The sequence below is a fragment of the Cebus imitator genome, unplaced genomic scaffold (genome assembly GCF_001604975.1).
Source record: "Cebus imitator isolate Cc_AM_T3 unplaced genomic scaffold, Cebus_imitator-1.0 Scaffold265, whole genome shotgun sequence".
Taxonomy (NCBI): domain Eukaryota; kingdom Metazoa; phylum Chordata; class Mammalia; order Primates; family Cebidae; genus Cebus; species Cebus imitator.
Window position 1 is genome coordinate 1,475,544 of NW_016107580.1, and position 16,438 is coordinate 1,491,981.

Below are 16,438 nucleotides of genomic sequence, written 5' to 3' on the forward strand. Positions count from 1 at the left end.
AAAAAAAAAAAAAAAAAAAAAATGCATCTACTTTCTCCATTCCCATGAATGCCAACCTAGTTCAATTGACCATCATCCCTCTTAATTTAACTATTTGTGCCCTCAATCATTCTCCGTTTAGCAGCCAAAGATCTTTTAAAATTATAAATCAATCTCGTTTAAGCAAACCTTTTAACAAGCTTTCTACTGCACCTTCTAAGGCCCTACATGAAGATATCTTGTACCTGCCATTTTTTTTTTTTCTCGAGGAGTCATCTCACTTTTGTCCCCCAGGCTGAAGTACGATGGCGCAATCTAGGGTCATTGCAAACTTCACCTCCTGGGTTCAAGAGATTCTCCTGCCTCAGCCTCCCAAGTAGCTGGGATTACAGGCACCCGCCACCACACTCAGCTTTTTTGGCATTTTTAGTAGAGTCGGGCTTTCACCATGTTGGCCAGGCTCGTCTTGAACTCCTCACTTCAGGTGATTGGCCTGCCTTGGCCTCCCAAAGTATTGGGATTACAGGCAAAGGGCACCACACCTGGCTGTCCTTGCCTCATTTTTAAAACCTCTCTCAACACAATCCCACTTCCATAGCTACAAGCCTTTAGGTTCTTTTGAGAAGAAAGAAATATATTTAACAGATACAAAATAACACCTAGATAGTAGGAGTAAGTTGTAGTGTTCTACAGCACTGTAGAGTAACCAAAATGAACAACAATGTATTGTATATTTTCAAATAGCTAGAAGAGCAAGAGCAGATTTTGATGTTCCTAGCCCAAAGAAATGATACACATTTGGGATGATGAATATGCTAATTACCCTGATTTGATCATTACATTGTTGTATACATGTACTGAAATATCACTGTACCCCACAGATATGTATTATACAATTATCATGTGTCAATCAAAAATAATAATAAAAGCAAAAAGAAAGAAAGACATTACTTCATTTCAGAATCTTTGTACATGCTGTGTCTTTTTCTACGGACAATCATCCTTCTCTTGCATGCTCCGCCAGTTAACCGTTCACAACTTCACGTTCTTTGGGTCTCAGCTTAAACATTATTTCCTTAGAGAAGCATTTTTTGTTTTTTTTTTTTAAGACAGGGTTTCACCATGTTGACCAGGCTGGTCTTGAACTCCTGACCTCAGGTGATCCGCCTGCCTCGGCCTCCCAAAGTGCTGAGATTACAGGCGTGAGTCACCACGCCCAGCCCAGAGAAGCTTTTTCTGCCTGATCACTCAAGCTAAAGTGGGCTCCCTGCTGCTCTCATAACCATTATTTTTCTTCATAACACTTATTACATATTTGTTTACTATATTTGCAGATGGGTCTTATGCCTGTTTCTCCTATTAATTAGACTCTAAGCCCATACTGAGTAAGGACTATACTGCTTATATCCCCAGTTCTTCATATGACACTTGGCATTTAAGCTATTCAAAAAATCCACTGAATGAATTGGAAGAGCAAACAAATAAATGCCGATGTGATTGCCTAGGTGTAGAGTAGAGCGAGAAAGGTTTTTATATTTAAGACAGTAGATGAGCCCACAAAAAGACACTATCATCCATACTACTAGGGCACTTTTCAGACCATTTACATTACAGTATATATCTGATCTCCTATAACAAATCACAAATTCCTGGAATGAACTGCTGCAATCAGATAGTCTTGGTTGTAAATCCAGGTGATGCCACTTCCTAGAATGCTAAGCCTTCAACAAGTTGATTCAGTAAATCTAAGTCTCAATTACAAAAAAATAATAAAATTTACTTCACAGGATGGCTATAAGGAGTATATAAAACAACACAGAAAATATCTTACAAATATCAAGACATAACAAATGTTATATCCTTTATATATATATATCCGTATTCAATAGAATCTCCCTTTCTCAGAGTGTGCTCTAACATAAGTAATGTATAAACAGATGTACAGCCAAGTTACCCTATAGTTCCTTAAATTGCCCATAAAGCACATATGTATGGTTTTGTGTATACAACCTCTCTTGAGGTCCCAACACTGAAGCTTTTCCTTAATTTGAAACAGACTACTTTAAGTGATTACAGCCCCAGATTAAGCTGTTGGTTTAGGTTTGGGATTATGTTAGAACAAAAAAAAAAAAAATGTGCAGCAAAGTGGCTCACACCTGTGATTCCAGTGCTTTGGAAGGCTGATGCAGGAGGATCATCTGAGGTCACAAGTTCAAGACCAGCCTGGACAACAAGCAAGACACCACCTCTACAGAAAATTTAAAAATTATAATAGCTGGGAGTGGAAGCATGCATTTGTAGTTTTAGCTACCCAGGAGGCTGAGGCAAGAGGACTGCTTGGACCCAGGAGTTTGAGGCTGCAGTGAGCTATGATCATACCACTCTACTCCTGCCTGGGCAACAAAGCAAAACCTCAACTTTAAACAACAAAAACCACCACTGTTTTTGTTGGCTGCACAGATGTATAGCCACATTATACCAATTAGGGCCGGCAAATCTAATCTGTAGTAATAGAAGTCAGAAAAACAGTAACTTGGAGGAGGAACAGTACTGAATAGTAAGAGTATCAAAGAAACTTTCTAGGCCAATGAAAACATTATATGTGTCTTGGTCTAGGTGTTGGTTACCCAGATTTAACATAAAAAAACAAAATCGAGACTATTTTTACCCCAACTTTCACAGCAGCATTACTCATAATAGTCTAAAAGTGGAAACAACTGTATGCCCATCAACTAATGAAAGTAAAATCTGGCTGGGCGCAGTGGCTCACACCTGTAATCCTAGCACTTTGGGAGGCCGAGGTGGGTGGATCACCTGAGGTCAGGAGTTCAAGACTCGCCTGGCCATCATGGTGAAACCCCATCTTTAAAAAAAAAAATTAATATTTTTAAAAATAAAAAAAAAGAAAGTAAAATTTGTCTTATCGATACACACAATAGAATGCTTTTCAGCAATTAAAAAATTGAAGTGCTAGGCCAGTTGCGGTGGCTCACACCTATAATCCCAACACTTTGGGAGGCCGAAGCTGGCGGACCACCTGAGGTAGAGAGTTCGAAACCAGCCTGACCAACACGGAGAAACCCCATCTCTACTAAAAATACAAAATTATATGGGCATGGTGGCACATGTCTATAATCCCAGCTACTTGGGAGGCTGAGGCAGGAGAATCGCTTGAACCTGGGAGGTAGAGGTTGCAGTGAGTCAAGATCATGCCATTACACTTCAGTCTGGGCAACAAGAGTGAAACTCTGCCTCGAAAAAGAAAAGTACTGAATACATGTTACAACATATATAAACTTTGAAAACATTATGCTGTATGAAAGAAGCCAGTCACAAAAGAATACATATTGTATGATTCCAATTACATGAACTATCTGGAAGAGACAAATCTGTATGGACATCAAGATAGGACTGTTGCCTAGGTCTGGGATGGGGGTTGGGGTGGAATGGGGAGTGATGGCTAAGATATGAATTTTCTTCCTGGGGTGATGGAAATATTTTAAAGACTGGGTGATGGCTGCTCAACTGTGAACATACTAAAAGCCATTGTATTGCAATACTTGAAATGTGTAAATAGTTAAATCGACAACACTGAACTCTGAAAATAAGCACTCAGCATTTTTTTTTTTTTTTTTTTGAGATGGAGTCTCGTTTTATCACCTAAACTGGAGTGCAGTGGCGTAATCTCGGCTCACTGCAACCTCAGCCTCCCGGGTTGAAGAGATTCTCCTACCTCAGCTTCCTGAGTAGCTGGAATTACAAGGGCGTGTGCTGCTACGCCCAGCTAATTTTTGTATTTTTAGTAGAGATGGGCTTTCACCATGTTGGCCAGGCTGGTCTTGAACTCCTGATCTCAAGTGATCTGCCCACCTCAATCTCCCAAAGTGCTGGGATTACAGGGGTCAGCCACCATGCCCGGCCATCACTTACCGCTTTATTAACCTTATTAATTACCTTCAAAAACATGTAAGTATAGATTTTAAAAGTGTGATTGATGAAAAAAAGCAAAACTTTCAGCCAGGCACAGTGGCTGAGACCTGTAATCCCAGCACTTTGGGAGGCTGAGGTGGGCAGATCACCTGAGGTCAGGAGTTCATCACCAGCCTGACCAACTTTGAAACCCCACCTCTACTAAAAAAAAAAAAAAAAAAAAAAAAAAAAAAAACCCACCCAAAAAAAAAAAAAAAAAAAAAAAAAAAAAAAAAATCAGCCAGATGTGGTGGCAGGCATTTATAATCCCAGTTACTTGGGAGGCTGAGGCAGGAGAATCACCACCAAAACCCGGGAGGCAGAGGTTGCAGTGAGCCAAGATCGCACCATTGCACTCCAGCGTGGGGGACAGAGCAGGACTCTCAAATAAATAAATAAGAAAGAGAGGATATTTCTGTTAGCGGGAATAGAGCAGGAAAACTCAACCAATCTAGCTGCCCCATACAAATTTCTACCTACCTGAAATCCCTAAAACAGGAAGCCTTGTATTCCCCAAAAGAAGGTAAAAAAAAAAAAATGAGGGCTGGGAGTGGTGGCTCATACCAGTAATCCCAGCACTTTCGGAGGCTGGCACGGGCGGATCACTTGAGGTTATGAGTTTGAGACCAGCCTGGTCAACACGGTAAAACCCCATCTCTACTAAGAATTCAAAAATTAGTCAGGCATGGTGGCGCATGCCTGTAATCTCAGCTACTCAGGAGGCTGAGGCAGGATAACTGCTTGAATCTGGGAGAGGTTGCAGTGAGCTGAGTTCGCACCACTGCACTCCACCCTGAGGGACACAGTGAGACTCTGAAGAAAAACAAAAAGAAGGTAACAAATGAATTTAGAGCAATCCTAATAGATAACAGACAGGAAAGTCTCATGAAAAAAACTGAGACAGAGAGTATATTAGGCTGGAGGTTGAATGCGGGGGATAAACTGTAAACTGGTATGAGGGATTTTACTGTGGTGATGGAAATGTTCCAAAACTAGACAGTTGTACAACTAGATAAATCTACTAAAAACCACTGATTGTCACTTAAAATAGACGAACTTTATGGTATGTAAATTATACTTAAAGTTTATTGGTCAGTCTGGGTTCCAAAAAAGAAAATTTTAAGATGAAGGAAAAAAGATCCAGCTGTATAATTATAAAACAAATAAAAGACACACATTAACTCTTCAAATTAGGGGAAAAAAAATTCTTTTAGGCACTGGTTGATCTTTAAAAACTTTCTGGCATACCTGTAGCAAATTATCACACATTAAAAAGAACGCTTCAAATTTTTATGGTAATTTAAAAAATAAAGGGGCTGGGAGTGGTGACACACTTGTAATCCCAGCACTTTGGGAGGCAGAGGCTGGCAGATCACTTGAGGTCAGGAGTTCGAAACCAGCCTGGCCAACGTGGTGAAACCCAGTCTCTACTAAAACTACAAAAATTAGCAGGGCGTGGTGGCAGGCGCCTGTAATCCCAGCTACTTGTGAGGTTTAGGCAGGAACATCACTTGAAACCAGAAGGTGGAGGTTTCAGTGAGCCAAGATCGTGCCACTGTATTCCAGCCTGGGCGAAAAGAGCAAAACTCCATCTCAAAAAACAATAAATAAATAAAATAAACTTAAGTAAAAATATAACCAGCATCAAACTTTGTCACAAAAACCCTTTAAAATTTGGGCAATTATGGTATTATTGTCAACAGTTTGGCAAACATCAATACAGGCCCCAGAATATGCTACAATAGATCTTTTATATGAGTCAAAATATAAATGTAACTTCTGGATGCAGGCCCTAATTATATGCCCAGTTCCCTCCTCAAGCTCCTGGATTCTAGCAAAGAACTGAATCAACAAATGAGTCATTACACATCATTAATTAAGGCTAAAACTACTAATACTCTAGTTTTAAAAGCTTGTAACCATAATACAAAAAAACCCCACCTTACTAGACATCTTTCATCCTTCTCTTTATCTGTCAACAACCCAGATAATTTCAATAGTCACCCTTAATTCATCTCATCAAACCCAACTCCATTCTTCGTACTAGTACTGACAATGTGCCAGACACTATAGAGTAAAAAGATCAGTATGAAATTATTTTGAGAGTTTAATTCCAGTTGGACTAATTAGTACAATTTCAAGTTAGAACCTAAGGGACATAAACCCGGAAATGGAAGAAAAGACTTTAAATAGGAAAAGTAGTATGGGGTATGTTAAGGAGATTATTAACAGAATGAAAAATAGTGAAAGACAAAAATGAACTAGTAGGTTGTGTCCAACACATTTAATGAGTGTGAAGTTTCTGTGAAGGTTTTTACATGATCAGATCTATGCTATAAGAAGGTGAGGTCTTGAAGAACTATGAAGAATGTAATTCAAGAATTGATGACTAATTATAAAACATAAATGAAAAACTTTAGTACAATAGGTTGTAGCAATAGACCTAAAAAACCACAGGCAGCTTCCCCGATGCTTTCTTGTCCCCCAAAATAAGCTCAGCTTTAAAAAAAAAGAAAAAGAAAAATGTACACTAGGCTGGGTACGGTGGCTCACGCCTGTAATCCAGCACTCTGGGAGGCCGAGGCGGGTGGATCACAAGGTCAGGAGATCAAGACCAGCTTGTCCAATATGGTGAAACCCTGCCTCTACTAAAAAATACAAAAATTAGCTGGGCGTGGTGGCGCATGCCTGTAATCCCAGCTGGCCAGGAGGCTGAGGCAGGAGAGCTGCTTGAACCCGGGAGGTGGAGGCTGCAGTGAGCCGAGATCGAGCCACACTCCAACCTGGAAACAGAGCGAGACTCCAGCTTAAAAAAAAAAAAAAAAAAAGAACTTTTTTTTGTAATGACAGGGTCTCCCTATGTTGCTCAGGTTGTTCTTGAACTCCTGGGTTCAAGTGATCCTCCTCCTGCTTTGACCTCCCAAAGTGCTGGGAATTCAAGTGTGAGCCACCACACCCAGCCTCTTTCAGATCTTTAACAAGCTATGTCATTGCATAACTTCCTGTCTAAGAACCAAAGTACCAAGGGACTTTCCTCCAAAATTCAGAACAGTACTTCGAAATACTCCTGAAGAAATTTTATCTAAACTCCTAAAATATTTTGCTTAATTTATAGGCATTCCAAATTATCCTACAAATATGCCATTCTTTTACACTTTTCTAGACCTAATATTTTCATTAATGAAATACTTTTAATAAAATGAAATCAAATGAACCATTTATCAGTAAGGTAGAGCACATATAGCAGTAATAGTTAACAATTTGTGACAATCCCAAAAGTGATCCAGGATAGTGTGAGCTTAAAAAAAAAAAAAAAAAACAGAAAATATCAAGAAACTTATCAAATGCAATGAGAAAGTAGCACTGCTGCCTATATATATATAAAAGCATTAGACCAGGTACAGTGGCTTAGGCCTGTAATCCCAGCACTTTGGGAGGCCGAGGTGGGCCAAACTCCTGAGGTCAGGAGTTCGAGACCAGCCTGGCCAACATGGTGAAACTCCATCTCTATAAAAATACAAAATTACCCAGGCATGGTGGTGCACACCTGTAATCCCAGCTACTCGGGAGGCTGAGGCAAGAGAATCACTTGAAGCTGGGAGGCAGAGGTTGCAGTGAACTGAGATCACACCGCTGCACTCCAGCCTGGGTAAAAAGAGCAAAACTCCACTCAAAAATATATATATCTGTGACAATTATATACCATTTTGAGCTTAGGAACTATGAGTTTAAATGGCTCCTGAGTAAACCCCCTAATTCTACTTACCGCATTTTTCTTGACTGCAAATATAACAGGGAGGAGACTATTGATGCCCAGATCATATCCACCTTAGCCAGACTTAATGGTTTCCTCATCTAAAACTTACATGTAGCTTTATTATAATACTGACCACATGTATTGTAAGGACCAACAGTGACCATGAATTTCTCTGCATCTAACTACTTAGGCTCAGTGCCTAGCACACAGACATTTGCTGTTAAATGAACCAGACTGGGAACTATCCTTCAGAATGAGTATTTCATAAAAATCTTCCTGGCAATACATTTAAAAATCCCGGCCAGTGTGGTAGCTCACGCCTGTAATCCCAGTACTTTGGGAGACCGAGTCAGGTAGATTGCTTGAGTCTACGAGTTTGAGAACAGCCTGGGCAATAAAACATGGACAAACCTCACCACTACTAAAAATACAAAAATTTCACCAGATTGGGTAGTGTGTGTTGGTAGTGCCAGCTACTTGGGAGGCTAATGTGGGAGAATCAGCTGAGCCTGGGGAGTCGATACTGCACTGAGCTGTGACCGCACCACTGCACTCCAGCCTGGGCAACTGAAGAGAGACCCTATCTCAGAAATAAATAAATAGGCTGGGTGCAGTGGCTCACGTCTTGTAAACCCAGCACTTTGGGAGGCTGAGGCAGGCAAATCACCTGAAGTCAGGGGTTTGAGATCAGCCTGGCTAACATGGTGAAACCCCATATCTACTAAAAATACAAAAAATTAGCCAGGTATGGTGGCGGAAGCCTAGAGTCCCAGCTGCCTAGGAGGCTGAGGCAGGAGATTCGCTTGAACCCGGGAGGCAGAGGTTGCAGCGAGCCAAGATCACGCCACTGCACTCCAGCCCGGGCAACAAAGTGAGGCTCTGTCTAAAAAAAAGTAAAAGTAAATGGCCGGGCACGGTGGCTCATACCTGTAATCCCAGCACTTTGGGAGGCCAAAGCGGGAGGATGGCAATGTCAGGAGTTTGAGACCAGCCTGACCAACATGGTGAAACCCCAGCTACTCAGGAGGCTGAGGTACGAGAACTGCTTGAACCTGGGAGGTGGAGGTTGCAGTGAGCCAGGATCATGCCACTGCACTACAGCCTAGGTGACAGAGCGAGACTCCATCTCAAAAAAAAGAAAAAAAAATACACAAAATTAGCCAGGTCTGGTGGCACGTGCCTGTAATCCCAGCTACCTGGGAGACTGAGGCAGGAGAGTCGCTTGAACCTAGGAGGTGAAGGTTGTGGCGAGCCAAGATCATGCATTGAACTCCAGCCCGGGCAACGAGAGTGAAACTCCATCTCAAGAAAAAAAAAAAGTAAATAAATTTTAAAAATAATAAAGAAAAACTTCAATTTAATTGCAACCTTCACTAGAACCAGGACTTTCTCTCATGTACAGTGTTGGATCTCCAGCATCAAGGATGGTATCTGCCTCCTGACAGAAACAATATGTTTTTCAAATGTTTTTGTAACAGAAACAATCGTTTGTTGAGTTGCTACTTACAGCTAGTACTCCAAGGGTTTTTTTAAAAGATGGATCTTGGCTGGGCATAGTGGCTCAGGCCTGTAACCTTAGCAGTTTGAGAGGCCAAGGCAGGAATATTGCTTGAGCTCAGGGGTTCGATTCCGATTCCAGCCTGGAAAACATGGCAAGATCCTATCTCCACAAAAAATACAAAAATTGACCAGATGTGGAGGCTCACACCTGTAATCTCAGCACTTTGGGAGGCTGAGGCAGGTGGATCACCTGAGGTCAGGAGTTCAAGACCAGCCTGACTAAAAAAAATTAGCCAAGCATGGTGGTGTGCACCTGTAAACTCAGCTACTTGAGAGGCTGAGGCAGGAGAATCACTTGAACCCAAGAGACAGAGGTTGCAGTGAGATCGTGCCATTGCACTCCAGCTTGGGTAACAAAAGCGAAACTCCTTCTCAAAAAAAAAAAGAGAAAATTTAGCCAGGTATGGTGGCATGTACCTGGTAGTCCCAGCTACTTGGGACGCTGAGGTGGGAAGATTAACTTGAGCCTGGCAGACAGAGGTTGCAGTGAGCCGAGATTGTACCACTGCACTCTGGGTGACAGAGCCAAACTAAAAAAAAGTAAATATATATATATATATATATATCTCCTGATTTAAAGATTTTACTTCCACTGTCCCACTAAAGCTAAACAAGTTCAAGGCTAGTGAACTTTTAGAGTAGGAAGGAGAGTTAGCAATCACTTAGTTCAAATGAAATTTAACAATTAAAATATAAGGAAAAATATAAGATTAGGTGCTAAAAAGATGAGTTTTAAGTTAACATAGCAGTACCACAGAAGGTTAGTGGAGGGAAAGGTCAATGTAAAATAGGAATATTAAGAAACGTTTCCTGATTTAAAATGGCATTTAAGATGAGCTTCATGAAAGTTAAGGATAGGAAAATTTTAGTTACAGGTAATAGGAGCTTAACAGAGTTTAAGCAGCATGAGTAAAGGTTTGCATATAGAAAGGTTTCCATAGCAGAACACTGGCAACTAAAGCAGGAAGAAATCCAAGAGATTGTTGTCAATTATGATAATCTATTCCAAATTTTAATGTTTTATTTTTATTTTAGAAATGAAGTGTGCCTGTGTGTGTGTGTGTGTGTTTACACATGTGTAGGAAAGGGCAGTCTTTGTATCCCCAAGACCAAATAGTCTCTGGAACATAATAAACATTCAATTGTTTATTGTGTGAATGAATACCGAATGTTACATATTTTAAACAAAAATACTTTAAAAATTCCACTTCTTAGCTGGGTGTGGTGGCTCACACCTGTAATCCCAGCACTTGGGGAGGCTGAGGCTGGCGGATCACAAGGTCAGGAGATGGAGACCATCCTGACACGCTGAAACCCCATCTCAACTAAAAATACAAAAAATTAGCTGGATGTGGTGGCACGCACCTGTTGTCCCAGATACTCAGGAGGCTGAGGCAGGAAAATCTCTTGAACCTGGGAGGCGGAGTTTGCAATGAGCTGAGATTGCGTCACTGTACTCCAGGCTGGGTGACAAAGAGAGACTCCGCCAAATAAAAATAAAAATTAAGCCGGGCGCGGTGGCTCACGCCTGTAATCCCAGCACTTTGTGAGGCCGAGGCGGGTGGATCACGAGGTCAAGAGATCAAGACCATCCCGGTTAACATGGTGAAACCCTGTCTCTACTAAAAATACAAAAAATTAGCTGGGCATGGTAGCGCGTGCCTGTAGTCCCAGCTACTCAGGAGGCTGAGGCAGGAGAATTGCCTGAACCCAGGAGGCGGAGGTTGCGGTGAGCCGAGATCGCGCCATTGCACTCCAGCCTGGGTAACAAGAGCGAAATTCCGTCTCAAAAAAAAAAAAAATTAAAATTCCACTCTGGCCAAGCATGGTGGCTCATGCCTGTAATCCCAGCACTTTGGGAAGCCAAGGCAGGTGGATCGCCTGCGGTCAGGTGTTCGAGACCAGCTGCGGCCAACATGGTGAAATCCTGTCTCTACTAAAAATACAAAAATTAGCCAGGCATGGTGGTGGGCACCTGTAATCCCAACTACTCAGGTGGCTGAGACAGGAGAATTGCTTGAATCCTGAGACGGAGGTTGCAGTGAGCCAAGATCGCACCGTTGCACTCTAGCCTGGGCAACAGAGTGAGACTCCATCTCAAAAAAAAAAAAAAAAAGTTCCACTTCTAGGTTGGGCGTGCTGGTTAACACCAGTAATCCCAGCACTGTGGGAGATCAGGTAGGAGGGCTGCCTGAGCCCAGGAGTTCGAGACCTGCCACTGCACTCACTCCAGCCTGGGCAATATAGCAAGGCCTTGGCCCTAAAAATATTAAAAATAAGCCTGGACAACATGATAAAACCTTGTCTCTACAAAAAATACAAATATTAGTTGGGCCTGGTGGCACAACCCTATAGTCCCAGGTACTTGGGAGGCTGAGGTGAGAGTACTGCTTGAGCCCAGGAGGGAGAGGCTGCAGTGAGCCATGATGGCGCCACTGCATTCCAGCCTGGGTGACAGAGCAAGACCCTGTCTCAAAAAATAAATAGGCCAGGAGCAGTGGCTCATGCCTGAAATTCCAGTGCTTTGGGAGGCCGAGGAGGGAAGATCACAAGGTCAAGAGTTTGAGACCAGCCTGGCCAACATGGTGAAACTCCATCTCTACTAAAAATACAAAAAATTAGACGGGCATGGTGGCAGGCGCCTGTAATCCCAGCTACACAGGAGGCTGAGGCAGAAGAATCACTTGAGCCTGCTTGAATAATTAAATAAATAAATTATGTATTTATTTATTTATTTAAGACAGAGTCACGCTGTGTTGCCCAGGCTGGACTGCAGTGCCACGATCTCAGCTCACTGCATACTCTGCCTCCTGAGTTCAAGCAATCCTCCTGCCTCAGTCTCCGGAGTAGCTGGGATTATAGGCATGCGGCACCACGCCCAGCTAATTTTGTATTTTTAGTAGAGATGAGGTTTCTTAATGTTGATCAGGCTAATCTCGAACTCCAAACCTCAGGTGATCTGCCTGCCTCGGCCTCCCAAAGTGTTGGGATTACAGGTGCGACCCAGCCAAATAAAATTAATTTAAAAAAAGAGCAAAACATGTATGACAAATCAGTGCTATAGAGAAAAGCAAGTGAAGGGATATAGGGAGTATAGTGCTCAAGAAACTCCTCAGTGATAAGGAGACATTTGAACAGGGATGGAAGGAAATGAGAGAACAAGTTGCGGGGAGGGACAACTGTTGAAAGGAGTTCCAAGCAGTGTAACAGTTAAGTGCAAAGACTCTGAGACAGAAGCACTATTTTGTTTTGAAACTATCTACACTATAAATACTTTAATAACACTTTACAAATTTTACATTGAGTCAGTGATTATTTCACTTAGTGAAAAGATTCACCCAAATGTCAATAAACCTTTTCTTTGGTTCTAAATGAACCAAAACACAGGTTCAGTGGAATGAGAGACATCAGAGAATAATTCCTTCTTCTATCTTCTCCAAGGCAAGAGCCTTTCAGAAATGTTACCTCCTCATTCTTACTATATTCAAGCCTTATCTGAGATCTGTCTCCAAAATCAATATTCCGCCACAAGAAAGTCAAAGCAAAAAATATTTAAATGGAAGGGAGAGGGAGAAGCAATGTATTAAATGGAATGAAAGTAAATATACTAATAGAAAATTTACCTTAGGAAGAATATTTAAAAATCTAGGTGTTATAATTGAAAGAAATGTATGAAATATAAACAGCTAAGGATTACAGAAATAAAGGCCATGTAATAACTTTTCGACAGATTAGCAGTGTTTGCTGTTTGACAGTATTCCAAAACAGCAGTTTAATGGTTAAGCAAAAAAAAAAAGGCTTTATAGCCAGGTGTGGTGGTACACACCTGTAGTCTCACCTACTCAGAAGGCTGAGGCAAGAGAATCACTTGTATCTGGGAGGCTGAGGTTGCAGTGTGCTGAGATCACGCCACTGCACTCCAGCCTGGGCAACAGAGCTAGGCTCTGTCTCAGAAAAAAAAGGGGGGCTTTGAAGACTATTTTGATCATTTGTTTATCTTCCAAAAGCTAACTTGTGAAATACCCCAGGTCTCTATTACAAGATGTCAGTGTATATAACTAGACATGCAATGTCTATTTGAGGAATAAATGAATTTTAGATTTTCAGGAAGTATTTCTCCAATTTTTGTAGAGGCAAACCAACTCTTTCAAGTACTAATATTTAAAATTACTAATTACACACAAGTATATTTAGCCAAAATAATACCTAATTAGAGCAAAGTTATGATAGAAATGACCATGACTAAACCTTTAGCTTTTCTAGGCTTGTAAATGCATTACTATTTCATAAGCAAAATAATGTTCACCTTAACCCATGTCTACCACAAAGCAAATCAAAACAAAAAGTGATCCATTACTCCTTCCATAGTTTTGTAATGGTTCAAAATGGGAATTTGCTTCAACTCACAATTTTATATCCAAAAAAATCTAAGCTCCTCCCAAGGTGACTCTGAGTCTAAAAATTTGAACATGTAATCATCACTTAGTATGGTATAATAATGATCTCATTTACATATAAAATAGATTTATATGTAAATGTAAATAATACTCTCTCACCCAGGCTGGTGTGCAGTGGCACGATCTCAGCTCACTGCAACCTCTGACTTCCAGGTTCAAGCTATTCTCCTGCCTCAGCCTCCCCAGTAGCTGGGATTACAGGTGCCTGTATTTTTAGCAGAGATGGGGTTTCATTATGTTGGCCAGGCTGGTCTTGAACTCCTGACCTCTTGATCTCCCCACCTCAGCCTCCCAAAGTGCTGGGATTACAGGCATGAGTCACTGCGGCTGACCGATAGATTTAACATTCTGAAATAATTTACATTTAATTTGTCTAAACTGTGGATAATCTTGAACTGTGAGTTCCATGAGGGCAGGAATCTCTACTGTAGCCCTTTACATTGAAAAAGCCCAATTAGTAATATTCCTGCTGTTTCTGGTCAATGTAAACAATGTTTTTAAATTATTTACTTACCAGCTAAGAGAACCCGAAAATAGTTGAATTTCAAATTTAAAGTGTGATTTATTTTTCAGTTAATGGAGCAGTGACTCACACCTGTAATCCCAGCACTTTGGGAGGCCGAGGTGGGTGGATCACCTGAGGTCAGGAGTTCAAGACCATCCAGCTTGATCAACATGGTAAAAACCCTGTCTCTACTAAAAATACAGAAATTAGCCGGGTGTGGTGGCGCACGCTTGTAATCCCAGCTACTCGGGAGACTGAGGCAGGAGAATCGCTTGAACCCGGGAGGCAGAGGCTGCAGTGAGCCGAGATCGCACCATTGCACTCCAGCCTGGGCCACAAGAGCGGAACTCTGTCTTAAAAGAAAAAAAAAGTACACTAAAGTTCAGAAAAGCTGACAGATTCAGCAGTATGCCAAAAAGACAGTTACTAACTGGCAGAGAAGTTACAGCAGCCCTTTTAAGAAGGCTTTAAAATACTGATCATTAATACATAAAACTGCAAAGGTTTTCTTAGAAACAAAGAATGACGCTGGAAATAGTACAATAAATATCCATGCAATGAAAGCCGTTTTCCAAGGAGCGGTCTCCCCAAAATATGGGGAGGGGGGAACCAACCTTCAGAGAATGCAATATCTGAACTGATAGGGCACTCACACTTAACATTATCTCACCTGACTGTCACAACAACTCTACGGCGTAATTTTATGAATGGGAAAAAACTCAGGATCAAGAGGTTAAGTGACTGGCCCAAGGTCACTCAAGAAATCAGTGGTGCAGCTATACCTAGAAGGGTGCACTTCACCTGATCTTTCAACTACACAAGCCAGCTCCCCGACCGAAGCATTATGACAGTAGAAGAGCAGGGATCAGATTCTGCGAGTATCCCGCACTACCCCTCTCCTGCCAAGGAGGCGCGGGTTTGCCTTTGAAAGCCTTCCCTAGCAACTCGGCCAGAGAGGAGGAAGTTGTACCCGAGGGGCAGGCCACGGATCAGCCCAGCGAAGTGACAAGGATGACAGGCGCAGCCCCCAGTGAGCCAGTCGGCATTCCCAGGAACCCCTCCAAACCCGGCGACGGCGAAGACTGGTCTCGGAAACGTCTGAAAAACCTCCCATTAAGTTTCGCCCCCTCCTGAATCTAAGGAACGAGCTGGGAATGAGCCAGAGGGCGGCCGGCCACCCGAGCCGGCCATGTGCCCAACCCGTCACGCCCGCCTCGCCTCAGCCGGCTCCTCATGCCTAGACCGCAGCCAGAGGCCCAGCTCAGGATCCGAAGCAAAGGCAGCCTCGGCGGCAGCCGCCACCACCACACCACACCGAGGCGCCTCAGCCTGGAACTCGCCGTCAGATGTCCGCCCCACCCTCCTGTTGCGGCCCTCAACGACTCCGTCTGCGCCTCCGGCCAGGCCCCGAGGGCTCGGCCTGCCACCTCTGTCTGCCCGCCTGCCCGCCGCCACCGCTAGCCGGGCGTCCTTACTTCATTGAGCTGGCGCTCCGCGGCCTCACGCAGGGCTGGATCCATAGTGCCCCGCAGGGCCTCGATAATGGTGTTGGGGTCCATCGCAGCGCAGACTCGGTCAAACCCGGGGCTCTGGTGCTACTGGGCCAGTAATAGCGCCACTCACTGCGCACATGGACAAGCCGCGCTCCGCAGCGGCAACCGGCGCGAAAGGAAAGAGAAGCGCCAAGGCCCCGGATAGAACCTCTTCGCCTCGGCGTGGAGGCGGGAGATGCTCCAGCGACTTCCTGTGGACGCGCCCGCGGAGCACTTTGGGAGATGTAGTCCACAAACACAGTAGCAGCCCACGTGGCTATCTGAGCTATCGTTCCTACAGACAGGTCTTCCTACTCAAAAACGAAAAATGTTCAAATTCCACAGAAAGAAAAGTAAAACAATCAGCTACAAAAGGTTTCACATAATATATTCATAATTATCATAAAGGGAATCAGATACAGTGTGTGGTGCAATCCATTGCTAACGGTGCGTAATTGAAGGAAATTGAAAAGCAATTTTAGATGTGTTTCTTTCTCTTTTTTCCTTCTCTTTTTTATTTTTTTCTCTCTTTGAAACAGAGTCTCGCTGTGTCGCCCAGGCTGGAGTGCAGTGGCGCCATCTCGGCTCACTGCACCCTCTCCCTTCCGAGTTCAAGCAATTCTCCTGCCTCAGCCTCCCAAGTGTCTGGGACTACAGGTGCCTGCCACCACGCTCGGCT

At 42.9% G+C, this 16,438-nt stretch overlaps 1 protein-coding gene across 1 annotated transcript in view; it reads right to left on the reverse strand.

Moving 5' to 3' along the window:
- IPO7 (importin 7) overlaps window positions 1-15,952 on the reverse strand; it is a 64,365-nt gene extending 48,413 nt beyond the window's left edge. Inside the window, exon 1 of the mRNA XM_037728442.1 lies at window positions 15,703-15,952. Within this exon, the coding sequence (XP_037584370.1) occupies window positions 15,703-15,786 (84 nt within the window). The 5' untranslated portion in view covers window positions 15,787-15,952. The remainder of the gene's footprint in view (window positions 1-15,702) is intronic.
- Window positions 15,953-16,438: the final 486 nt, after the last annotated feature.